The sequence below is a fragment of the Anser brachyrhynchus genome (assembly GCF_964034855.1).
Source record: "Anser brachyrhynchus genome assembly, chromosome: 3".
Lineage (NCBI taxonomy): Eukaryota > Metazoa > Chordata > Aves > Anseriformes > Anatidae > Anser > Anser brachyrhynchus.
In genome coordinates, this window is record NC_137696.1 from 38,406,796 (window position 1) to 38,434,488 (window position 27,693).

General features: G+C 40.9%; 1 protein-coding gene and 1 long non-coding RNA gene across 13 annotated transcripts in view; one reads left to right on the forward strand and one right to left on the reverse strand.

Moving 5' to 3' along the window:
- The first annotated feature begins 608 nt into the window (after positions 1–608).
- Positions 609–12,852, forward strand: LOC308193595. The gene is made up of 4 exons (XR_013949801.1): positions 609–4,561; positions 7,237–7,442; positions 9,470–9,581; positions 11,113–12,852. It is a non-coding gene; the product is annotated as an uncharacterized lncRNA (long non-coding RNA).
- LTBP1 (latent transforming growth factor beta binding protein 1) overlaps positions 12,294–27,693 on the reverse strand; it is a 203,104-nt gene continuing 187,704 nt past the window's right edge. For all 12 annotated transcript variants that reach the window (XM_080588430.1, XM_080588429.1, XM_080588431.1 and 9 more), the window contains 3 exons: positions 18,200–18,322; positions 14,566–14,715; positions 12,294–13,354 (listed from right to left, as the gene is read on the reverse strand). In XM_080588430.1, the coding sequence (XP_080444556.1) occupies positions 13,185–13,354; positions 14,566–14,715; positions 18,200–18,322 (443 nt within the window). In that variant the 3' untranslated portion in view covers positions 12,294–13,184. The remainder of the gene's footprint in view (positions 13,355–14,565; positions 14,716–18,199; positions 18,323–27,693) is intronic.

Sequence of the window (27,693 nt, forward strand, 5' to 3'; positions counted from 1 at the left end):
TGGGGGGAGCCTTTCTTTCAGGCACATGGACCTTTTCTCCATGTCAGTCAAAACATCTCAAAAGCATTAAAGACAGAATGAAAGGTGGGAGCAGTTCTCTCCTCTGTCAGTGTGACTACTTTGCACACTGGAAGAAATTCTTACTCAGTGGCCAAATTTTTCACTCCCACTTTGCAGTCTTGAGGTGAGAGCCTTGAGAGGTCTTCAGAGTTTCCGCTCTAGAGTTTCCTTTGGGTGTCAGGTAATTGATGGAGCGACAAGAGAGCTAAAACCTGGGTGAGAAAGAGTTGCTGACGGCAAATGCTTGTAAGGTCAAATTAAATTGCTCTATGCTAAAGGAAAAAAAAAAAAAAAGTATTTTCTCTGAAATATGTATTTTTACTAGTCTTCTTTAAGACTGGTAGGACACTATACCGTAGGACAACAGTGTCTGCAAGAGCAGATGTGGAGCAACACTGTGGTGTCCATACCTCCATACACTGCGGGGTTTTTGGTCCCCTGAACTCAAAGCCTTTTGTTTTCACAGCTCATTTACTCTCTATGCACTGAAAATACATGCATGTGTTAAGGATGTAAGCAAACTCTTTTCTTTTCAGAGAGTTCCTGGGTGCAGAGTCAGCTCGTTCCTGACATAAATTCTTCACTACAGAAGGTGAAAATGAGTGAGAGATCCTATGGCAGAATGACAAAACCACTGCAGGACACCTCAAAGTGGCTTTGCTTAAATCATTTTTATTTCTGCCAGTGAGTCACAAGATGCTTCAATATTTTCCAGTCTAGTGCTGATTCCTGTTAGTTTAGCTCCCCACCTGGCTTTTCACAACCAGAATAGTAACAACAGTATCCAAATTCCCATGAAATTGAGATTGGGAGCTTATCAGAACAGCTTCCAAAACAAAAAGCTGAAATATCTGAACCTTCTCCTCTGCTTTTCTGCTGCCCCTCCCTTGTGCTGCTGAGCAGCATTGTGTTACACCACTCTTTCCACTGACATCAGTGGGAATAGGTTTGACATAAAGCCCAGCCCAGTGAGAGCATGGCAGCACAATCTAGTTTGTCATGTCTGTAATTCATAAAATAGCTTGAATTCTTTATAGTATTGTTTCTTTCCCTCTTCTGTCCTCAGTTGTCGCCTTCTTGTCCGCATGTTTCATCACCTAATGGAATACGTTGCAAGAAATTACTTAACTTTCCTTGGTCAGGCTATAGTGAGAAAGAAACAATAAACAGGTTTTGTCTTTTACAGCTCATGTTTAGTCTATCTGATTTAACACCATGGAGATGTCTTGTCTTAGAAGTATTGAGTAAATTATAAGGTCCCAGACCTTTCTTTTGATTTCTGATCCTGTTAAACACAAACGGTCTTTCTGGACTGCAGTGCAGGCTGTGGGCCAGATCCCTGTCTTCTACAAATTGGTGTGGCTTCATCAACTTCAGCGGAGCGAAGCTGATTTGAACTGTCTGGGGAATCTGGCCAATTGGTTTTCATGGATCTGTGACAGTTTATAGCAGCTGAGGATCTGTGCATTTAAAGGCCTTTCTAATTATAGCTCGTGTTCAGTCTATAGAAAGTGTATTGTTTTCCTCCCCTCCACCATTCAAAAAAGCCATTAAAGCATAAAAATATCCTGACAGTCCTGCTGCCTCCAGCTGTGGGGCAAGCTGAAGAACAGCTCATTGTGATCTTAAGAAAGAAGTCAGGGAAAGCTGCAAGTCAGACTCAAGCTGTGAGTTGACATACATGTAGAAGATAAGGTGCTCGTCGTCTGTCCTGTGTTTGTGGCCTCGTGAGGTTAGCACAGCTGCTGTCTGTAATCTGTCGTGCTATAAGCTATGTGTGTGTGTGTTTTAGAAAATGTCGTGTGGTTATGAGGGAAGAACATGAATAGAAGACTAATTTATTTTTTACCTTCTTGCTTACCAAAACATTTTTTTTTCTCCGTGTCTTGAACAAAAAGCATGATGGCAGTATAATAGCAAAGATTAAAGTTAAAGCTTTATTTAGGAAATATTAAAGTTATTTGGGCCTAAACCTTATGTACATCCCATATCTTCCCTGTGAGAGATTTCTGTTCAAATAACCAGGACTTTAAAGCTTTCAGGGAGATGGTGACAGCAGAAACATTATCTCCATGTTATTGATGAGGAAATAGAGTAGCTTGCCAAAGGCCTCACAGGAAGTAATACATTTGTCTGGAAAGCTTATTCTGTTGGTTGTTCCTGCTTTTCATCTGTTGTTTTTTTTTTTTTTTTTTTCCCTTGTATTTTATTTGTCTCCTGTTCCCTTTTCAGTCACATCTTTGTATTCAACGTTCTTTGCATTCTCTGTCCTGCTTGGTGTGTGCTTAATTTACTCTAGCAGAGTTGCTCTTTGCTTCCAGCCTTCTCACAATTTCATTTTATGTTCCCACCTGTAAAATTTTCCTGCAAGCACCCTCAAGCTTTCTCCCTCGCTTGTGTAAAGCTACTCCAAACAACTGCAGCACTGCAATCCTATTGTGCAAAACTCCTTTGTCCCACCACCCTCTGGAAATGTCAGAAGTGCTGAGGCAGGGCAGGCGGTGGTAGTTGTTCCAGGGAGGTAAAAGGGGCTACAGAAAAGTTCATCAGGGTCCTACACTGTCAGAAATTAACTCCAACAAATTCTTCTGAAAGCCTGTGCTGCGTATCTTTGCAGGTGGGTGCTCAGGATGCCGTGTCAGAAGCCCCCCTTCCTGACTGCATCCCTTGCTGAATCAGTGTGGGCAGCTGCCCTCAGCATTAGTGGTATCTCATCATTTGCTTGTATACTTCTTCCATCCATATCCATCTTATTGTCTCATTTTATACATCAGCTGACAGGAAGCCTTTTTTACAGCACCTGCCACAACAAGGTGCCCAGTTCTGACTCCTGTGCACTGTGACTCAAAGGCATTAAGGATGGATAGAAGACCTCAAGCATTATAGTCCTGGACTACAGCCTGTTGGATCTCAAAAGCCCATTTTTCTACCTTTGTATTTATTTGAATGTGTGCAATTTAAAATTGAAATTTCCAAGGAAAAATTGAGAAAACACGTAGCAGTGACAAATTGCTTCCACCTTTGTGTATAATGTACTAATAAAAGAGCAAGAATGCATTTTGCAGGTGATGGATCTGTAGCAAAAAGACTTCCCTACAGCATTCTGTTATCTTTTCCTGGCAGCCAGCAGCTGGGTCACACCATTGTGTTTCCCCCTTGTAACCAGGTGTAGATTGAGAAAGAAAAGTATTGTTCAATGGCTAAGGATTGCCTGCTTTGCTCTTAGGCTGACAGAGTTAGGTTTTCATGTGCACTAGTTTCCCCTTGCTGTAATTCATTGAGCAAGATGCGTTCCTTGCCGTTTATGCCAGCGTCAGTTTATTTTCTTCTTGCTTCCTTTGCCACTATTCAAAGGGTTTCCATTTGCTGACCAAACTTTTCTAGATTTCAAGGTGTTTGCCTTCTTACAGGTGCCAGGACATGGGAAATAAATAGGTTCAGCTGTGCTGAACACCGTTGTGCCAGCCTATGAAAGACATTGCAGCACAAGCCCCCTTTGCTGCCATTTGAGGTAGGGCAGTCTGTCCTAATTTGCTTTTTGAGGCATAGCTACAGCAACACCGGTCTGCTGGAGTCTGGGCCATACTGGCAAACGTGCTCATCTGCTGGAGCAGTAAGTCAAACGCCATAAATCACACCAGGACAGGGACCTCTTCCTGGCACATGCTCTTGAAGGGGGTTTGTCGAGCCCCAAGGTGACATCTCTTCAGTGCCAAATCTCTGTTGCCTGCACCTGTCTTGAGAGCAGCTGACTGGTGCAGTCCCCCATGATCTAGTTGTGCTATAAGGAAGAGGAAGAGCGGTTCCTTCGTGGTTCCTGTCAGGTGCTGTGGTGGCGTGTCACCTCCTGGCTGGCAGCAGCGGGACCCTTGGGAGACCCCGAGGACAGGAACAGCAGCATGCAGTCACGCTCCCTGCCCATAAGGTTTCTCCAGTGACTTTAAAGGGGCAAGGATTTCATGGTGGATATCTGCTGCGTTGTGCTGGGCAGATCAGTGTCTGCCTGTGTTATTTTTTTTTCCCCTCTGCATTCCTAGGAATTGTTCCAGTGCAGTTAATGCTTTCTCTATCAGCTTGACCTGCCTGTATGAGTGAGTTTTACATGAGCTAGACCAGCTGCTGACAGGCTGGGGTAGGAATTTTGTTGTGCAGGGAGATTAAATAGTTTATTTCTCATCCATCAGGAGGAGTCCTCAGACCGCCAGTCAGCTGGGCTTCTTAGGTGACAGCTTTTACCTTAGGCTAATGGATGTTTTAAAAATAGCCGTGGTTAGACACTAATTGCTCTGCTGGAACCTTTAAACTTCTCACATGCTTTTATTCTGGTTTGGAGTCCAGGCTCTTCAGTTGCTGCCATCAGCTGTGTTCTGCATCTGAGGCTTCACGTTCGCAGTTGGCTCCGAACTCCCGGCGCGGACACACAGACGGTGTCTTCCTGGAGCTCCTTCCTGAGACACAGTTTCCCTCTCAGGGCTGCAGATTTGATCATCATTCCTCAAACGTGAGCAATGTGGCACTTCAGATGCTGTGCTGACCTCTAGTGACAAAGGCAGAAGTACCTTTGCTCTTAAAACCTGTGAATGCCAAAGCTTCCTCGTAGCTCTCCTCTTTTCTGCAGTTTTTCAGCCCAAATGAATCATAAGGGTTTGGTCTCTCCTCATGTATCTCCAGGTTCTTATGATAGTTCCCTGTATTTCTGTCCAGTTGTTGAACAGCTGGTGCTGTATTCAGATCTTTTGCTAGTTTTGCAATAGGAGACTTCTGTGAACTTTTATTAATATCTATTTTATTACCTATAAAATTAATCAGTTTTACAAGCTGCTGACACTTCATCCCATTTTTGGTGCTACAATAAAATGCTTTATGTAAAGATAACTTAAACACCAAAACTCAGAGTTCAAAAATTTTGTTTTGACTCTTACTATTTGTCCTTTAATTACAGGTATCTTAATTCATGTTTCATATTGCCAGCCAGGGAATTGGAAGGTCTCAGTGAGATACTACTTGTTTTGAAACACAGAAGAAATTTAGATTAGCAAATTGTTCCAATGTATGCTGCTAAATCTCCTTCAAAAGGTTTTAAACAATTTATTCCTCCCAGATTTGAATAGTTTCAGTTTTTGAAATTTTGAAGTGTTAGACAAATGTGTGTTTTTCTTTCTGTGTTGTGAGCACAGTTACTCCCTGCGTGAGTCCCCTGAAGTCAGTGGAGCTGCACTGAAATTAGATGGGAAAATGTTAATATAGTTCGAGTAACAGATACTGTCAATTACAGTTATACAGAAGAATAAAGAGGAGGGATGGCAGTGGAAATGACAAAGAACTGAAACAGAGAAATTAAAAGTAGAAGGGATTAGTGAGAGAGAGTTGCTGCAGCCTTTGTTTGGTCTGCTCTGGAGGATGGTGAGCCCCTGTGCAAGGAGCCCTTCCTCAAGGTCCTCATGCTTGAGCCCTGTGTGCCACCGAGTATCTTGGAGCAGTTTTGGGTTAGATATTTAAATAGGGAAAATACATACAGTGTTAGATTTTAGCCTATCTTCCGCGTGGTGCATGTTTGCAAGTGTTTTGTTTTAGTCTAGTATGTGGTAGAGGTAATGTTTTTAGCTAACACTCAAACATAAACCAACTTTTATGGGATGAAGTAAGGGCCAGCTTGGCTGAAAATAGTTATTGCTGCCTTCTGGTGGAATAACCCAATACCAGAACTATTACCAGATGTTAAATTAATATATATGTCTGGATGTACTATGTATTGTTTCCTTCAATAGTGAAACCCTCAAAAGCTCCCCATCAATCTGCTTTGTTTTATATTCAGTGTACTGACATAAGCTAGCACTGCAATGAGTAATATAGTTAATGTAGTTCCTTTTTTTCTTTTCAGCTTAAGGGAATTTAAAATTAATATTTCTCTATTTTTTTCTACAAGTCTCTAGTGTTTGGAAAAATGACATTTAAGCATGAGTGAACGTGAATGAAAATTCCATGTTCATTCAGCTCACTGTTGTGCAAATCAAAGGATTTCCCTTTCCTTTCTTGTTTTATTTTTGAAACTTCCTTATTCCATGTTTGCTATTCAGCTCAGTTTGTTGATGCTGCAGGTCAGAGAAGAATACATGCATTGCTAAAAGCATGCCTGAAGTTCATTGGTCATGGTAAAAGAAGGAAAACGTGCACGTTGCATCCCTCTGGGTAGTTTTGGGGCGAATACAAAGTTGACTTTATGGTGGTGTCTTAGGTTTCTGTGAGGTGAGAGGACGCTGTGAGATCATGCGATACTTGTGACGGATGTGATGGGTTTACTTTGGCGGAAGGTTTTTCTAAGTACCGGATAGCAGCTATCAGTTTCACCACATGCCACACCAGTGTTTAAAGACTGAAAGCGACTTTGTGGAGGCCAAGACCAATGAGCAGGGAGTAATCAGTGCATGAGGCTTTGGTCACAAGCAAATGACAGAGAATGCCAGAGGGCAAAAAGCAGAAGCAGGGCTGCAGAGAGGACTGACCCTGGAAAGGAATAGTAAATGGGACAGAAAAAGGGGAATGCCTTGGTGGCTGGAGCTGAGCTGAATGGCTGCCTGCAGCAGGGGGGGCAAGTGTAGATCTGAAGAATGGTGCCCACTTGCAAAGTGACAGGGACCAAAGTTGAATTCATTTGTAGGTGGAAACAGACTACCTTCTGCTGGGGACCTTGGAATAAGTCCCAGGCACCCTTCAGGGCAGTTACATCCTAGATGAGATGTGGCAGAAATGAAGCTTTTAACGTGAAGGAAATAAAAAACCTGCTTAGCCGTACTCAAAACTTTCCTGCCAGATACATTCCTCATCAAACACACATGGTGGGATTTTTCAAGAGTTTGGCACAGACTTTGCTCTGCTGCCACTGGAATCCGTGGAGGTGCCACAGGTTTCAGTGGGAGGAAAACTAAATCAGTACGGAGTGCTTTGGAAAATCCAGCCCAGAATGGATGCTGGCAGCATGACTAGATAGGGATTGGAGGTGATGCTGAAATTGTCACGTAGAAATTTTCCATGCTGGCTAGCAGTATCCTCTCCATCCCCCTTGGTTTAGAGCTAATGGAAAGCAGTGTGTGGAGAAGCATGACCTGAGAGGAAGGGAAAGTCAGCATAGAAAGAAATAAAAATCTGATTTCCTCCCTCCTCTGTGTCTTGTGTCAGGACAGAAACACCACTGCAGAATTTTTCTTCTACCTGAGGTTGGCGCTTAACTCCTCAGGAACATGCTGGTTGAAGGCAAGAAGACTCGTGTTTGTTTTCTCCAAAGCAAAAGGCACACTCCTGGCACATGCTCAAGTATGGAAGAAGAAGGGGAAGAGGAAGGGGGGGTCATGTCCCCTCTGTCAAGCTCCCTGCCTTACATAAGGGTAAGTCTCAGAGGCTGCTGCCTCAGAGCACAGACTGTTGTCATGGAAATCTGTAGTTCAGAAGAGACCTCTGCAGGCCCATCCTGCAGTCTCCTGCTTCGGGCAGGGCAAACTTCAAACTCTGGTGAGATTGCACAGCTGCTGAGGTGCAGAGGTGTCTTCCCAGCGCTGCAGCTCGAGCGGGAGAAGAGCAGAGCAATCACAGGCCCCAGGCACTTACCTGGGACAGAACATGCAGCCTGAAGACTGCCATTAGGAGTCTCTGAGCCAAAACACTCATCTGGTGTGATTCGGAGGTCTGTAATGAAATCTCAGATAGCTGACACTCGGCATTTCGCTGGTTTACATATTTTTTCCCCCATCAGATAGTGAAACAAATTCTGAATGCAGGTCCCTACAGGATAATCTTGTGTCAACAGATGTTTGCGTCATGGTGCCTGGGCTCTAACATGGTAAGGGGTGGAGGCGAGGGGGTGAGGAGGAGGCCCAAGATCTCTCACAGCTTGGCAAACAAGCACAGCCTTTGTCAGCAATGGAGGTGGTGGCCCAGGAGGCTCCAGGTTTTCTGGGTCTCCTGCTGTGAGGCCATCCCTGCAGGCCAATGCAGTGGCTGTAACTCACTCAGCCCTTGGCATTTCCCATTAGGCTGCTGTTGCTCGCTCACAAGCTGACATCGTCCCTCGATGGGAATCATCTTCAGCAAACAGCTGGTTTTCCTCATTTGCTCACTCTTATATTTTCTGCTTCCCTTTTGGACATGTCACTTAGCTTTCCTAGGTAAATGTCAGATCTTCCAATAGAAAAAGCTACATAAATACCACATAATGAGTTCAGATGTGAGCAGTCGCCTCTGTGACATGCAGCAATTCACCTCTTTTCTTCGCTTGAATGGCTCCTTAATAGCTCCCTTGGCCTGCTTGGTGTTGGAGTCCCCAGCAAGAACAAACCGCTCTTCAAAGTGGGTGGCGTTATTAAAGAACAATGCTGCAGTCTCTTCTAGAGGCAGCAGCGGGGTTTTTAAGTTCACTGTGTGCTTTGAAGGAATGTGCTGTGGTTCAGCTGCTGGCCAGGTCTGGCCCATGGCATGCTGTAACGGGGCCTGTCACCTTTCCTTCTGAGAGGCCAGCAGAGAGTGCCAGAGCCAGGAGGCCCTCTGCTGCCTTGTGGACATCACTCAGGGGGCAGTGAGGACCTTGAAACTGGATCACTGTGAGCTAATAGTTCATGACAACTGCACTGGAGCCCTTAGTGTTTTAGGACTTGTCTTAGGCAGGAATTTATTTATGTCAGTTGCTGCTGACCAGCTGAATATTTTCATGACTGCCAATTTTGTCTCTTGGATTCAAATGGTCTGTCCCGCTGTGACAGCGCTTTTCCCGAGGAATGTTAGTGCTCACTTTGAATGCTGTTTTAATGTTGGCTAATTTTTCACTGAATAGCATCCCGACATGAAAGTATCTATTGTTATCAAATGTCTTTCTAACCCAAATGCATGTGTCACTTCGGTGCTGTGGTATCTTTGTTCTCCTTAGCACACTCCCATTACAATGAAACCAGCAGGATTCAGTTCTACCACGTCAGCAATCCCGTAACACCACTTTTGTAGCAAGGGTACGGCTGGCTGAAAAAAGACTAATATATATATATATATTTTAAAGGGTCCATATGGATGTAAAAAGTATTGGTGCCATTTGGTATAAACTGTAATCGGTTCCAGACTCTGCCGCACTCAGAAACTTGAATCATGGGATTGTATTTGGTGGTTTCTGTATTTTTAGGGTTCTCACCTAAACCACAGCTCTTGTAACAAGTAAATGGCTGTATCTGTGGTGTCCAATCCCTCATCTTAATGATGTTAAGAAAATGTTTGTTTAACTATGAATTGAAATTGTATTCTGAGCCCTGCAGCTTTTCAGGTGAAGTGACAGAACCAGCCTTGCTACACTGGGGCAAAGTAGGTGGGCTCCAGGGCCTGAGTTCAGATGGGCTGAATTTCACTTAATTCGCTCAATTGTGTTTCCTTTAAGGCATTTCTGAAGGCCTGGAGCCAGTCAACCTGAAATACTGAGCACTGGGATCTAAATGGAATTTAGGCTGCTTTTGGCTCCCTCTTTGTATGTGCTTTAAGGCATATCAAAGGTAAGAAGAGGCAAAAGGGAGAGACAGAAGCATGCAAAAAGTACGTTGTTTGCTTATGAAGTGTCTAATAGACCAGTGTGGCTGTGATGAGGACACGGCTGCTAAACCAGAATGTTTTCAAGCTGTTTGGGTCAGCTGTTGCCCCTTGATTCGGGCAGGGGAGATGGAAGGTGGCAGGATCACACCAGAACCTCTTCTGTGTATTGCTGGTGACAGAAACTGATAGGCCAAGAGGCCATTTAGGCTTGGGTTGGCTGCTCTGTTTGTTTGTTTGGATCCAGAGCCAGTGTGTGCATCTGCCTGAGCCTGCCGGTGGCTTTTAACCCCGTGACTGATTTCAACCATGTGCGCCTGCTGAGTGGGAGAGGTGCAAGGAGCTGGGTCTGGAGTTGGTCTGCTCAGGAGAGAGCTATGGGGAAAGGTTGTAGGAAAGCAGGCTTTGTTTTAGTGTTGTTGCTCACAGAACAGCTTGAGTTTGTCTTTTTTTTTTTTTTTGTCTGAAATAACTAAAAGTGAGTTGGAGTGTTCATTGTCTGAGAATGGCAAACTCCCAGGGTATTCTAAACTTGTTGTTTTAAAAAGATGTAATAAATCAGCAAGGAGTCAGTCTTGTGGCTCAGAATTACACGTTCAGCACAGTGTTTGTCTCCCAGCAAAGTCTTCTACGGGTACTGCAGTTTGACTGTTATTTCCTCAGCTGTCATACTGCTGTACGCCCAGGAAAAGTGGGGACTCACTGCCATACAAATTTGCTAGCTGGGGGAGGACTGGAGCAGTCCTGGTATGTGGAAAGCTTCAAGCTGTGGTGCTGACCACCACGGCAGCTTTGGGGCATAAACCATGGCAGCTGAGCCCAGCCCATTGCTGAAGCAGAAAGAGGCCGTCCAGAGGAAGGAGAGTGGGGAGCGCTGTCTCATCTGTGAGTTTTCATGACATCTGAACACAGACCAGAGTTCCCCTTTAATCCAGATTTCAGGATAGTAACACCTTTCAGGAAGAACTCCTTTTACCAAGGACTTCCAACTATGAAAAAATAACCCAATGTAAAAGTACCTAGCCCTTTGCAGCACCACTCCAGAACACAGTGATGATGGGAAGCTTATAAAAGTTATAAAAGGAAAAGCTACAGATCTTCAGAAGCAGGTAGCTTCTCCACAGATGAAGGAGGTACTCTGTTCTTAGAAGTACAATTTTCTGTTGTCACTGTGCATTCAGGGCTTTCAGTTTCTGTAAGTTCTCCATATGATTCAGGCATTTTTTGCCTTCCCGAGGCAATGTGGATTTTCACAAAAAAAAAAAAAAAGGGGGGGGGGGGGGGAAAAACCCCACTCCTTTTAACCAAAGGAAAGTTTGATGACTTTGGAGGCAGATCTACTTAGTCTTCAGAACTACCATACTGGAAGGAAGAGAATGTCCAATGTTGGCGTGGGGAGGAGATGTAACTGCAGAATCCACGTTCAGTTAGAATGATGATTATGCTCCCTTCCCTGTGGCTTCACCAGTGAAAAGTTTATTTTTTCTAAAATCACAGGAGAATTAACCTTAAGCAGGACAACTAAGAGCCCTGCAGTTATGGAATTCCCTAGTAAGACCAGACCTTCCATCTTTTTCCTCAATCACAGCAGGTAAGCAAGAAGTAGGTTTTTTTGTAATTATATATGAGCTGTAGTGTTTGTACCTCTTTTGACTGAGAAGAGAGACTGGCCTTCCATCCGTCTCCTGCTTAATTTCAGAAAAGTTAAGCATGTAGAGTACTTTGCAAAAAGTCTCTTCCTTGAAGATTTCTCCCCCGACATTTGTATTCAGAAAATGTTCTTGCATTTTAACATACAATCTGACTTTAAATGTACCATATCTTCACTAGTCCTTGTGTCAAATTTCAGCACGTACAGAGGAGGGGCCCTGAGAAGGACATATGCTGCCACAGTTAACAAGCACATGGGTCTTAACGAGATCTACCAAGTGCTCAGTACATCAAGGAATACAGCTTACAGGAGTTTTGGATTTTTGGTTCTGACTGACCTAAATATTGGAAAATAGTCAGAACCAAAACAAGTATTCCTTTTTTGTGTGTGTGAAATTAGAAATAAAATTTTTCAGACAATTGGACCCAATTTGACCTATTTTTTAAAGTCTCCTTTTATGCTTTTCCTCTTAATGCAGGGCAGGTCTCAAAGACACAACAAAAATGTTTCATTTGGAAAATATCAAAAGGACCTGTTTCAGGATTTCCAAAGTAAACTCATTCTGGAGGAGGTCGAAGTGAAACATCTGTCAGTCTCGTAATCTCTTTCTCTCCTTCCACTGAGAAATGGAGTTTATGGGAAGGTACAGTTCATTAAGAAAAGGAAATTTGCCCCCTTTTCTTTACTATTTCTGAAAACCAGGCCATCATACTGAAGAGCATGATTCGCAGATTTAGTGGGAAACATGCCTAAACCAGGCAAGAAGAAAAATTCCATGGAAATCAACTTCCAAGTCAAACAGTTTCTGTAGGTCTGTGTTTGAAATCTTCCCCCTGGAAGCCTAAGTTTAGGCATCAGCTAATTCAGTTTCTGGTCTTATTAAAACAGCATGAGAAGGAAAAACCAGCCAGACAACTCTGTATAACTGTTGTAATGTAAATTAATTCTAGTACTGTGAACACCTTAGGGTTACATTCTTGTAACATAAATATCAATAAAGGAAAAAAAAAAAGCCTACAATTAGTAAATAGCTTTTTCTAAAAAAAGGTGAATTTATTGAGTTTTAATATACAGCTTTAATATGTTAGGGTAATCATACAAGATCTCTCTTGTGTTCAATTTACACATTACAATACAGACGTGAGCTAAAATCTTTTGTTTTAATGTACAAAAGGAATCCAATGTTGTCCACTAGCAGCTTTGAACTTGGCAAGAAAGGTTCTAGAGACTTTAAGTGCAGTAACAACCATACAGAATACAAAATGAATACAAAGACTTTTCGCCAAGGTATATAAACATTTGAAAACAAGTGGTGCCTGCTCCACAGGGCAGACAACTAGCAAATTAAAAACGTCACTGACCAATGTTCCAGAGTAGGAGGAGCATTACCCTGTGTAACAGTTCTTATAAAATATCCTAAGAATATCTGTATCAAATAATTTGTACTGATCAGAAAAAAGGACTGAAAAGAAACAGTAGGCAAGGAACTGAACAATCAAAAAAATGACATAGTAATATAAAATATTTCCATCACTATTTAAATGCCAAATTAATCAAGCAATAGTAAAACAAAACAAAAAACAAAACAAACAAAACAAAACAAAAAAAAACAGAAAACCAAAGCTCTTCTGTTTAAAATAACAGCACTGTTTTTGCTTATTTTCAATGATTTTTTTTTTCTTATGAACACACTATATACTTGATTGTTTCTTTCATACAGAGTAATGTGTCCATTTGGTCTGTCACTTCAGTGAAGCTGACATACAATCAGCCCATCATGTCTCACCTTTGACACATTTTAATGTGTTTTTCCCCTTATGTTCACTACTCTGGTGCCTTCTCTTCTCAAGTTAAATACTTTTCTTCCTTTTCTTTATACAGTGCAGAGTATATGGGCTTAGGATATGGAGATTTTCCTCTACTCCAGTTCACTGTCTAGTTCTGAGTTCAGTGGTGTGCAGTAGTTTGGCTTGTCTGAAGGTACATACCCAGGGAGACACAAACACTTGTACGAACCTTCTGTGTTAATGCATTTGGCATTCTTGCAGAGAGACATCCTGTTGTTCAGCTCATTGCACTCATTCACATCTGCAAAAAGGGAACATCAAAACACATGTAGGTAAAACTCATTTGTTTCCAGCATTGTCAGGAGTAGAACATACTGTAGGAATACACTGAGAACTGTATATTCAGTTCAGATCAGGTGGAATTAGGGCCGTTCAAAAGCTGTGACAGATAAATATTTTATTGGGAAGAAGACGAAGTTATTGTGACAAATCAATAGTGTCTTAAAAGGCATTAAGCTGTTAGATCACCAAGTCCAAACTCCTCTCAAGCTATGAAACAAAAATTTAATAACCACTTACAGGTTTTTATCTGACGGCTTAGAAGTGGTTTATAAGAGAGGTTCTGCGAGTTCTTAGTATAATATCTTTATGAAAAAGAATCAAGTATTTTAGGCTTTCTTGGTGTTGCCAACTAAACAGTTATAAAAAGCAAACTACCTGTACTCGATACAGCACAGCTAGGGAGAGCAGCTTGTTGTAGAGTCCTGAAGATTACAAGGCGTGCAGGTAGCTTTTCATGATACAGCTAGGAGACTGCAGCTGTGGGTTATGAAGTGTAGTGCTAGGCAAGGTTAGTACAGACACCTTGAACTGAAATATGCACGTGCAGTCTATACTAGGCTCTACACTGGGGGACGTTGATTGTTTTGCTTCGTCTTTGCCCTGCCACTTGCCTTCCCTGTATTTCATTATTTTAATTGCTGATATAGTCTCTAGATGTTCTGGTTAGCTGTTGTGCAGATGTGCTGGTTTGAGGGGTGAGAGGATAGTCTGGCTTCTTCACCACTGAAATCAGTAAGAATTAGGGGGCCAAGCCCCACCAAGTGGATATCTGAATATTTAGGTGGCCCAACTGCTCTAAAAATCTGCTCCTAAAATTACTCTTCCACTCTGGATCCAGATCCATCCTCTCAGGTCACTAAACCCTTTGAAAAAGCTTTGCTCATGTTACAGTGTGACATTATGGATACAGGTTTAAGCTTCCTTGCACAATGGTGTGTCTGTTCATTTCTAGGTTCTCAACTGAACGGAGCTGTAATGCACTGAGGAACATCACCATAGTTATTTCTGTAACAATATTTGCTAGACTTTGCAGTAAATCAGATATAAATTTGGCAACTGTAATAGAATTCAGGTCATCATCTGTAACCTCTTTTTTTTAGCCCCTCCTTAAGTCAAGTGGCTAAACTGACAGGCTAGCAGAAGAGTAAGAAGTAAACACGCTGTCCTCACCAACACAGGTCATTTTGGCCATGTCCAGGTGATAACCATCAAAGCAGTCACAGGTGTAGCCTTCCTGGACTCTTACACATCGGCCATTTTCACATCCATTCAGAATACCACATTCCTCTGCTTGTAACTCCTCAAAGCTGTTCAGAAAACCTGAATGAAGAAAGAATTACAAACAAATAAGTTACAGGGTTGCTGAATATATATACCCAAATGTATAGCGAGACCCTGAAATTCTCTCAGAGGTTTACTGAAATGTGACTTGACTTTGCAGAACATAGGTCAGCTTTAGCAGATCTGCACCATCTGGAGTTTTAAATGCACTAGAAAAGCGCTGAGATATGTTTCAAGAAGAAAACTGTGTAACTTTGTGAACTCTACATTTTTGTGTTAAAAATGTGATTTTTTTTTTAAATAAGTGACACTGCACACTGCATTTTTTTAACGGATAAATCTGTGTTTTCTAAATAGCACATTTTATTTTAATTTTTAAGCATATCAACCTTCATGTAAAAAAAAGGGTAAACAGCAGTAGCGCTGTTTGGGGCAAAAGTATTTTAAAATGGTATTCTAGAAAAGTGAGATGTCTGTATATGGGGGAAAAGATACACTCTAATTTATCTACAAGAAATACATTTTAAAAAATTCAGTCTCAACTGCTTTATGGAAAGTAAGAAGAAATTAGATACTGCTTTACTATTGTGGGCTTGGTTAATAACCCTTTGGCTGGTACTTCACTGATTAGTGCCAGTACAAACACTTATAATTTACTGATCGTTCCATGTCATAATTCTCAATAGTGATTATTCAAAGGCTCCCCATTTTATTATTTATTTGACAGTTCTGAATTTGTGTATAAAGAGGGATATGTATTTAAAAATTATTTGACATTTTTACACATTCAGAGAATCTCTGTAGGACTGAATTGCTCCTCTTAGTTCTGCACAAGTTTTTCAGCTAGCTTCCCAGTCACTGAGCAGTGATGTAACAGGACTGCAGATGGCAGCCCATCACATCCAAAAGACTTTTGAGGAAAAAGTGCAGAGCCCTTGAGAGTCTGTTGGTTTACCAGCATAATGAATACATAGCATAGAAGTGGAGGGGAAATTGGAGCTGGAGTGGAATTGAGTAGGATACATCTCCCCATCTGCCCCATAACGTATGACTAATGCAGTAATTCCACAAACAAATCATTGGCTTATCTAAAATGTGTTTACCTATTTATATGTTACAATTGCAAAGCTACCTAGGAATATAAATTTCTCCCTTTCCCTTTGCTTGCTGTTCTGTCTTTTTATATTTACTCTACCCTGTCACCCTGTCTTTGTTCTTTAGTCCCTCTTTTCTCTTGCTTTGCTGTTCCTACCCTGCCCTTTCTGTATCATCCTCTGTTTAACTTCCATACAGTTGTATCCACTCCCCCACCTTCTTTGGCTACATAACTTGTCATCCAGCCTGGACTTGCTCTACTGTCTTGGGGCTTCTTCATAGGGATCATTCTGGTCAGTGATGCACTTAATAAATTCTGGAGACACTGAACAGATATATGACATAAGAAGTACTTGCTGACTTAAGCCACATCTCAAGAATGCATACAATACATAGCATGTATACAAGTGTACGTTAAGTGGGAAACATTACAATTTTTTCCATGACAATCTGTCATGACTGACATCCTGACAATCTGGTCAACACCCTCAGTACTACTGCATTTCATTGCGGTAGTACTGAGGGTGTTGACCAGACTGTCAGGATGTATGGTTACAGAGTAGTAAGAAATTTGTCCATTTTTCATTATGTTTTCAGCCCTCTAGTAGAGCTTGCAGAGGGCTCATGAGGGTCCCTTAAAGCAAAGAGCTTTGCTAATTTAAAAAACAAACTGCCAAGAAAGGGAAAGGTCCTCCCAATACATATTTTACATATACATTATATGTAATATATATATATGCATGTACATAGACATATCTAAAATATCTATCACATAGAGCAAGTTCTAGTTGTACAAAAGTTTTTCTTCAAAAAAGCTGGATGGGGTACATGTTGCAATTCTAATAATTTGTATTTGGTTATGTAGAAATTGATTGCACACAGCTGACAAATACATTGACATACATGGCCCTGCCACGGGCTGGGCAAGTATTGTCATATTCCTTGTACAGACTGCAGCAGGATCATGGCCATGAAGTCTTTGATGATAAATACATGACTGAATTGTATTTGTCGGGTAATATGCCTCTGACGAGGACAATCACACAGCTATGTGTTTGGGAGTTTCTTATGCATTTACTTACCATCGTACCTGGTTCAGTGATAGGATGGGAGCAAGAGACATGAGCTCTTATCTCCTTAGCATGGAAGACTCAACTGTGGATTCAAAACAGTCTACAATTTTACTGTATCTATTCACCATTGCCTATAACTTACTTGTAAAGAACTTGTTTACCACTCAGTGTATTATCTGTCACATTGGTTACCCAGTCACCTCTCTGGGCTTTTCATTATGCGTGGTAATTTTCATCCGTGTGACATTTTAATTAGATATCAACACTCAGTGCTGTTTAATTAAAATCATCTGGATATAAAACAATAAGACGTTTTACAGTTCTATGTAGAGGTGAAAGGTCATTTAGATGCTGAATAGAAAAGAGCTCATTATTATGATTTGTATAGCTTTGTATAAAGGTGCAATGTGCACAAGAAATGCCTATCACTCTCCCAGTAGTGTGCCGTAATCCTCCTCCTCTGTTTTGATCAGTTACCTTTACTTTGTAAGTATCTCCTTGTACAGAAGAAGCACTTTGGGAAAGATTGTAGTGGTAACTTGTTGGCCACGTGTGTAAAGCACTGGAAGTTACCAGTTCCTTCTGATACCCCCACTTTTCTTCTGTGAAGCTGTGATGGAATATGCCGGATGTGCACAGCGTGGCTGATTTTGAGGAAGATACTGAGATTTGCAAGGATTCCTCTCCCTCAAGCCTTAACGGTGAGCTGGGCTGGATCCATAAAGAACCCTGATATTCCTGAAGTACACCTGAGATGCTGTACATGACTCCCACACCCTGCCTGGCAGACCCTTCCAGCCTGAAGACTATATGCATGCATACTCTCCAATCATACTTTGTTCTGTAGTTTCTCTGCTGAGCGAGAACAACTTGCATACTCTCTATTTCTCCCATATAAATTCTGCTGGAAAATCATGGAAAACTGGCATGGAGATGGAGGGAGGTTTTTTTCTTTTTTTTTTTCTTCCCCTTTTTGTTTTTGTCTGTTCAACTAAATGTACTCCAAAGAAATCTGTCCCATGCTCCAACGGAAAATTAATTTGTGAGAAGGAAAACTGGCAATCCTTTTGACCTTCAGCTGTAAATCTGTTGGTAAATATAAATTTAGTACACTTGGCACAAACTATTCCACTGTATTAAAAATTAACGTTGTACTCAGAGCCCAACTGGACTCTTATACAACACTGGCTCTTGAACCAGAACACCTGACCGAAAGCTAATGTCATAGGAATAACTAAAACATAAATAGGCCACATTACTCAGAAGCAAACAGAAGAATGAAGCCAGCTACAGGGAAATAATCCAAGTTACAACCCTCAATTCAAGTATTTTACATAACAGAGAAACTTGCTTACGGTCTTCAACAAAGTATGGATTAGTTTCTGGAGTGTAGTGCTCCTCGAAGTCAACCAAAGCATCTTGTCCATATGGACGTCGAGATCCTGGAACAGGAATGTTGCACAGCTGGGCATAATCCTCTGAGGGGAGAAAGAAAATAGGATATAAAACTAATCACACTTGTAACACAGGCTGCATTGCATTAGTCCCAGTGTGTTGTGGCTCATATTAGCTGGAAATAAACTTATCTTCCTAGAAACACCATAAATCTGCAATTTCCACAAAGCAGTCTCTCTTCAAGAAGGATGTCATTAAAATGTAACGAGCCAAATACAGACTATTAAGTCATAATAGGGATAACACCAGGGATAGATTTGAGTCAATAACCGTACCAAAGTTATGGGTCATGTTCTTCTGGTCTGCTCTTGCCTTGAGCAGAGGGATGCCGTGTATCCCACCACCAGCACACCCCTGGCCCAGGGCTAGCTGTGGTTACAGCCCTCACTGGTATAATAAAGGCTCCCCCAGACCATGTGGATGCTGGCAGAAGCCACCCCAAAGGAAGCAAACTGGAGCAGGTGGGGCCATATTTCTGGCACAGCCAGCCAACCTGAAGAAATCACAGAATAAAAACCCTTCCAAAATAGCACACGCTCCTCTGCAAACTGTTTCTTCAAACCGCAGGCTTAAGTGTTAATGCTGTTCAAAGTCTCCTTGGCTGCAAACCCGTCAGGGCAAGGGGAAAAGCACAGATGAAATAGTTACACTCTGATTTTCTGCCTCTCCCCTGTAGTTCTAGACTACACAAGTTAAAATGTACCAAACTCTTCACTTGAGGTGTCAGAGCCCATGTCTGAAATGCTGGTGTATGGAGCTTGATTTTTTTAAAAAATCCATTACCATTCACTAAAGAATATACAAGACAACTTATCTGAAAATAGAAACTTTATGAAAATACAGCAGTCCAGGTGCTTCTTTACACTTGCTACAGACTACTTAGCATCTGATTCTGTGAAGATTGCCTGATGTTCTGAGAATCAGGCAGAGCATGGACGGGAAAGAAAACCACCAAAAGAGAGAGAGGAAAAAAAGCCCTAAGCAGATACAAAATCCAAGAATTACAGATGGTTACAGAGCCAGAAACCTCACGCTGTGTTGAACTGTCCCAGACAGCAAATAGTCGGATAAATCCAGACTGCCTCTAGACAGTCCAGAGGACAGCCCCACTTGCTGCCCAGCATTGTTTTTTTTGTTTTGTTTTGTTTTCACAGGTCGTATCTCCTTCACCTGGGATGGTTTCATTTTGTACCAAAAAGAACGAGGCGCTCAAAAAGTCTGTTTGAATTCTGTGGCCAACAACTTGGCTCTTTTGAGAGCCAAACCCTGTGCTCTAAGGGCAAAGCTTGTCTGCATTTTGCAAAACTGTCACGGGTGCCTGTCCAAGTCTGCAAAATGAACTTGCCACAGAAGTTAGAAATCCTTGTACATCTCACCACCTTCTGCTTCAAGTGCAAGGTGATTTCCTCTGTTTTGCCCCTCCAGAATAATATGTATACACTATCTAGACAACCCTCCCCTCTCCCAGGTGAAAAAGTACACTGTAAACAGAGACAATCAAATGAAACAAAGCCATCATCAGAAAATAACCTATAACATGTATTGCCTACTTCCCTTAATGCATAGCTTCCCACTGAGTTACTATGATCACAAACAGTTCTAGCAGCTGTCTAATAGCACCAGAAACACCGGTATTTTTACATCCTCTCATCTGATCCCAAATCACATCTGTATATGGGGACAGCGAGGTTATCATCTCGGACTGACTCTTCCACTGTTTTGTGTTGAGCTACTTAGCGTGCTCAGGAATTTTGACACGTACACAGTCAAAAGCTGTGCAGAAGTGTAAAAGTACATTCTCACAGATGCACTACTACAAAATATTAATTCAACTGGCCTGTGTGAAAGAAATGACCAAACAAAACCGGTCAGCAAACAGCAAGAGGACAAGGCAAGTGGGTCTGAGGGATCGCTACTTCTTCCGGGTGAACGTGACCTTATGGAAAGGATTGCACAGAAGCTGGAAACTGGCTTTTCAGATTACTCTCCACTTGGTTTGCTCTTTGTAAAAAACAATAGTGGAAACAACGTTTTTCTCCTGAAGGAAGCAGTCAGAGAACATCTGAAAATCTATAGTGCTGGAGATCTCATGTATGTGATAGTAGGATAATTTGAAGATTGTGCAAGACTGTTTTATCTTGCGTGTTTGCCCATGGAATGTTGTTTATTATCTAAAGAAGAACAAAGAAATGTTGACAAAAGAAGCTTGTTTCCTGCCACACCAGTCCTTTGCCAGTCACATTCTGAATGTCTGCATTTTTAGGTCTCATTATAAGTAAATTAGTGGCTACAAAACGATGAAGAGCTGTTTTAGTACATACTGTAAACTTTGTATTTGTTGTAACCGTAATGGTCTGTTAACCCCTTGGAGCCTGTTATGCTTAATTAACTATTTGTTAATGCAATCTGATCCTTTAATAAATTATACATTATCTGTACATGTAGCTTTCATACAGAAGCGCACAAAGCATTTAATTAGTCTTAAGTTGCTTTACAATGTATATGCCTATACTACCTATTTATAATTTATGTGCTTGTTTTGATACATACTGTGATGATTTTGAAGTTATAATAGTCTTTGACTTTTTAGTTGTGCATGTAGTGTAAACTTTATCTCTTGTCTTTTATAATGCATTGATTCAGCTCCTAGGTGCTCAGGAGATAAACCCATGCAGAGCAACAGCAGAAATCATGAGCAGAATAAATTCAGGACGAATAACAACGTGCCACCTTGTTGTGTTTCTCTCTCTCTTTTTTTTTTTTTTTCTTTTTCTTTTTTTTTCAGCAAAGAAAAGAGTGGGCAGAGGGGAGAGTACAAAGACTGAAAGGCATTAGGAGGGACGCATTCTGGAAAAATCACGAGAACCAGTGTTTTGAACTAAGGTCAGCTAGAGACTTGGATGCTGGTAAAAACGAACCTGTTAGATTCCCCCTCTGGATGATAGAACAAGTTATGGCAAAACAGATGTGTACATATAATTTTTGTTGTTTTAAACTTTTACCCTTGCTGTCCTATGTTCCTACAGTTCAAATTAATAATAGTACATTTTGGGTCACTGCGCTACACTGGTCACAGTTTTCCAGGGAAGAGAATTAAATGAACAGAGTGCTGGATTCATGGGTAAAAGCCCAACTAGTGCACAGAAAGTTGCAGCAAGTATACAAAAGACAGAGCAGCCCAACCCTGCCCTAGGGAGATGACAAGAGGAAACGTGCATCAAGAGGGCAGCAGTAAGGGGACAGCGAGCAAGGAAAAATCTGTACCTACCCCTGAATGACAAAAACATTTGAGCTGTAACAGAAATTAATGTTGACTTTCAAAATAGCCTTTCATGAAAAATAATAAAGCGTCTTCTGTAATGACAGTCAATGGTATAACCTTTTCTTACACGTATTCATTTTCTCTGCTAGCTCGTCTCCGGGCTGCGATCAGTAATAATACAACTGCAGTTATAGAAGAAAAAAGGCTGTTTTTAGTATGATTTAGTCTATGTCACCCCATGTGTTTCGGTGTTTTTCTCATAACTTGCAAATGAAGCACTGAGACAGTTTATTGTATAATTTAGGACAGTTATTATAAAAGGAAGCTGATGTAGGCTTCCAAAAATGTAAAGGACATTTTCTAAGGCAGATGTGTACGCATAAAACAAGTGTGTTATGGGATTACAGCTAGATGCACATGCGTACTGGCACAGATGTTAGCCATAATTGGTGGTGAAAGCTAGGCTGATGAGACGACAAAACATAAATTGGAAGGATTGACCGCTTTTAGGTGCTTGTTAGCACAAGTGCAGCTGTGCAAATGTGCACCTAATTTGCATATAGTTGTAACTGCACAGGCCTGTGTGGCCCTTATTCTCACCTGGAGGCCTAAAAATTCTAAACTCTCTAGTTGGAAAACATATTCTGCATTTCATGCATCTGCAATGAAATATTACACTAAAAAAGCTTTTCCTGACAAAACCGTGAAACAAATGCACCACAGCCAATCCTCCCTCCTGCCTATAAAGCAAGCTTTATTTCTGTTCCAGCTCCTCAGAACTGTCACCATCACACATACAAAAAAGGAGCCAAGGCTATCAACACCGTGGCAGTTCCTTCAAATTATTTAAAAATGCAACAGTTTTGCTATGTAAGAAATCACTGGAGAGAAAGACAAAGCCAAGAAAGCATTTATTACATGTAATATATGTCCCTTCCCAATCAGAGGTTCTGGACATCAGTCTGAATAGGCTGAGTTTCTGCTCTCTTAGGAGATTGCATCATCTGTGAACCACAGCTGAAATATTTCTGCTCTACGTTTAGATTGTGCTGTTTGATAATTTAGGTAATTTCATCAATGTCATTCATAAAACATGATGAGGTTTGTGGTGGACAGCATTCATACATATACTACAATGCTTGGTACTCAAAAAAAAGGGAAGGGTACCAGTCTTACAGGACTTTTTCATGAGATAGGATGGATATTCATGTCTTTGCATGAAGAAACTCTAAATGAAATTGCTGAGGAAAGCTCACAATGGATATAAAATTCTTGTTAAAAGTGGAGGAAGTACCAACCTGATTATTTCAAAACCTTTTGGAAGTCACCTTATGTTCTTCAACTGAGGCTGCTCAAATTTCCTAAAGCAAGTTTTTCTCCTACTGCTTGTGGGAGATGGTTAAAAGTTGTAGTAAGAGTCAAGCTCTTTCTTCCATGGCTTTGCAAATGGCTTTCCAACTCCTTGCTGATTCAAATGTGTGCTTGGAATGTGAGGTTCCATGAGAAAAACCCTTCCAAAGCTATTCTGTGTATCCCTGCTAGACCTCAGAAAAAGCATCAAAAATCATCAACGGAAATGAAAGCAGCCAAAAATCTGCACAACTGAGTATAAGACTTTAAATATTCAAGACCCGATCGCTGTTATTTCTGTGCCCAAAAGGTAATTCATTTGTCCAGGATCCTTACCAGAAAGGAAGCAGGCACAATGCCATCCTAAATGGAAAGATGAACAATGGTCTCCAGAAATCAGTTCAGTGCCTCCCTGCTGATCTTTACCATCATGAAAGAGTACAGATGGAAACTCATCATTTACACACATCGATTTTCCCTGTACTTCAAGATCTTCATGAGTGACATTAGCCAGAACTCAGAGGGAACAACATGTTCTCATAATATGGAAGCTCAGCCCAGAACTAACTCACAGTGTTTACAAAGGATACACAAAGTTCCATGCAACAAGAATGCAACCCAAACAATCTGTTCTGCCAGAAGGGGTAAAGTTCAACCACCACATGTAGGCACCTCCAAGGGTCTGCACCTGAGTTCATCATCCAGTGCTCCTTCTTAGCCCATTGAAAGACACAACTGTGTCTAGACTCCATTTCACCCTGAAGTAGATGTCTACAATAGTTCAGAGGAATCTAACCCTCAGGGTGCCTATTTATCTTCTCTGATGGAAGAGGAAACTGGTACGGCCAACACACATGCAGGTTTCTGTATAAAGAAAATGTGAAATTGGCCAAGAGAAATCCTACATTATGTAATAACCCAGACAACTCACATTACCCACTACCCTCAGTAGTACTCCTGGTCTGGGCTCTGCAAATGCTAGGGTGGAGATAAAGAGAAACTTTTAAGTGCAGCATGAGTATGCGGCAGTTCATTCTGTGATTCCTGGTCACAGAAAACATAGAATCAGAGAATCAGAGAATAGTTTGAATTAGAAGGGACCTTAAAGATAATCCAGTTCCAACCCTCCTGCCATGGGCACAGATACTTTCAACCAGGAAGGTATCATCTCCTGTAACATCTACTGACGGGAGTTCTACTGCTGTCATTTCTGCAGATCATCTAGATATAAAACGGTTCCAATAAAAACATGCAACCACAAACTACTAGAACTTAAAACTTAGAGTAAAATGTATGTATAAGGTTAAAAAAGTAAACACACTGAAACTGAACAGTGGTGTCGTCTACAGTTGCCCAAGAATGTCTACATGACATTACTTTAGTAGTCAGACCACAAAGTTCTTAGTTATAGATGTAGCAGTGTACCCTCATCCTCACTAAATAGCTATTCAAATGTCTGTAAGAAATGCAGAACCCTAGTCCTACCACTTTTTTTCCATATCAGAACTTCTCCGGGCAGCTACCTATGGGGAGGGAAGATGATGACATCCCCCTTAACAGACTGGTATATCTTTAGATCACAGGCACTAATTCCACCTTCTTTGCATCCTAAGGGATCTACTGAAACAAAGGTGGTACTGCACTGCAAAAACAAATTCCAAGACAGGTTTCTGAAGATCATTTTACAAATATAAAAACAGACAGCCTCCATAAATTAAACACTGACCCTGGCACACTACCTTGCTCAACATTTTCTAACTTTCACGTGTATCTTCCTCCCTTCAAATTTACTGTACCCTGCAGCAATACACCTTGCATAAAATCCATTCCCCTAAAGGTGTCGCAGGAGCTTCGGGAGGCTCAGCAGGTATTTAATGCAGGTGTTGTTACATGTTCAGGTTAACATGAGATGTATCTGGCCTAATTCTAGATTTTTTCAGTCTTGGCCAGTTGCTCTGTTTTTTGGCATGTATACTTTGACTCAGCTGCTAAACCCATTGGAGCCTGTCCTGCTGCCAGTTACTAGAGCATGGACTCCATATGGAGACTGTTGGGTCTCACAATGCTAACAGTAGATTGAGCATGGAAGCAGAACTTCTGAAGGCAGGTTGGCCAACAGGATATTTTTTGAGGGTGGTTGCAATGAAGAAAGGATGCTTTGCTTTTGTTATCTAGAACAAAAAACATCCAAGTTTCCAAGCTTCTTCAATCTGTCAATTATTAGAGATTGCAAATGGCACTTAAAACCCCAAATGAGTTTTTGAGAAACCCAGAGATTTCTTTAAAAATAATTACTAAAAGTTCTTTGGGCAAGTACAGCCTAAGAACACAGTAATCCCAGAAGGAGTACCTAACTTTTAGGTATTGAATGCAATCCGTGAAAGCCTTTATCTGTAATATAATGATATCATAAGATTGCAATGTTAGAACCAATGTAACTGAAATCTATCTGTCCTCGCTTCCTTCTTCTAACGACAAGAAGGCCTACCCTGCAAAATTGTTAGTACAAGTAAGATGTACTCAATCACATCACTACAGTTGATGTTTGCACTATTTTGATCAGGATTTTGAACTAGCATTTTAAGTTTGTTCCTTGATGGTGTCACCAAAACACTTACTGGCCTTACTGTTGGAAAAATGTTGCTGTTCAGTTCTAATACTTAAACTGGTGCTAATTCTTGTCTCAGGCTCTGCATATTTAGTGTTATTTTCAAGGGGATTTGTTTGATTAAGCACCAGAAGGTAGAATTCCCGTTAGTATTTTTCAGAAATGCAAGCAATACATAAATTCAATTTTCATGCTGATGAATGGCTGGATTTCTTTTTCATTTATATGTATCAACTCTTATATAAGCCCTTTATCTTCCCACCCATTTTATGCTGGATACTATTCAAACAGGACATTGAGATCTTGTAATGAGATATGAAAGCGCATTCAAAAAAAGCTGGGACACAAGTTATTAAAACATTAATTTGTTTTAGAAGGGACTTGAAGATGTATCACTCATGGCTGTAGCACCGTATTTCCTTCTAAATGCAACATCTAGATCCTCACACACAAGATTAAGATATCTTATCTGTATCTTTCTAACTGCAACATCTTAATTACCTTACATGGACAGAGTATAGACAAGGTAAAAAGAAACCACAGATCAGTGAATGATTTCTTTCATGGTCTAACCCATTTCATGGTGAAACTCTTCCAGTGATAACACTTTCTGCATCCTCAGGCCTTCTTTAACATGTGTCACAAATCTTCAGAATGCCCCTAACTTGGGAAGTAAGCAAACACCTTCGGTAGTAAATTTGGCCAACACAATACACAAGTATTTGAAAATGGAGAAATTCCAGGTTCCCCAGCCAGGACTTGAACCTGTGACCTGCTGCCCTGTAGGTGTGAAAGCACTCTTTTGAGCCAATGATATCACTTTAAGTGCTATGAACTGAAGACATGTCAAATGAATCATTTATTCAGTTCAGTCAGCTTCAAATATTTCTTGGTAAATGGTCCTGAAAACACAGAAAAGTTTCCAGGTTTCTGTGTGTGCACATGCATATATGTGAGAGGACACATGAGCATACACCACTTATACTAAGAGATGTAAGCTTATACATGCTTTTTCTGACATACTGAAGATTCAATATGTTTTTGTTCTTTTTAACCCTCTATATTCCAATTTGTAGTAATGACTTAAATTATCTGGGATCAAAATATGCCTTATAGTTTCATTTAAAGCAGATATTTTTCAATGTGCATTAAAGTTTCGCATAAAAATGATCAAGTCTGGAGGATGAAGAATTTAATGCCCAACATAACGCTCTTCAGCTTTGAGGATCCTCCAAGTGATATTTAGCATCATGTTACCCATCATGATCCTTCACACCTTTTTTTATACAAATTGCTTAAGTTCCTTCATAGAGCTAGTTGGGATCTGCACCCCACTGTTGTCACAGAGCTGTTGCTCCAGAATCATGTAGATTCTGAATGGATCAAAACCCATCTAATGTCAAGCCTGAATGTGTTCAGACTGAACTTGACTATCCTGGTAGTCCTTCTCTGCTCTTTTTCAGATTTATCCTAATTTACATTTAACTAGCTAGAAATCTTCAGAACCATGTCTAGTACCTACTTGAACTTTCTCTACTAGAAACAGCTTCTTGTACTTCTCTCGGGATATTTAACATTTCATTCCATTTCAATTGTTATTCTGTTAGGTGTAGTAATTCCATGTCTGCAAATGTCCTCCTGTAAGATTTGTTCTGACAAACACATTTCAGAGATTTCCATATCTTATAAATCCAGCTATTGTCATGCTGTTTTTATTCTTCAGTCTCTTTCAGGGGTGAGCATTAACCAGTTACGCCAGCCAACATCATCAAAATCAGACTTTTTTCGGTTGCTGTACTTCCAAAGCAAACTCAAACAAGCAAAGACATATATGAGCAGATTCAAGGACCTTGCAAGTAAATTATAAAAACATAAAACCCAAGCAGACACAAGCACAGCTGTATTAATACTTTGCTGAGCTTTTCCATGCAGTTTTAACTCCAGGGTTCTCACTACAAGTGAAACACGTAGAGCTATAGCCATGACATGATGGTTACACGTGCCCAAATAAAAATCCAGTATGATCAGAATAAAATGCTTTACTTGTGCAGCACGCTATTCCTACCCAGAAAGCTGTATTCCTGAAAGACACCCCTGTATTTAGAAAGCTACATCCAAACTAGGCCTTGAAATAGTTTATATAGGTGATGAAGTTACACTGCTTGCACACAAGT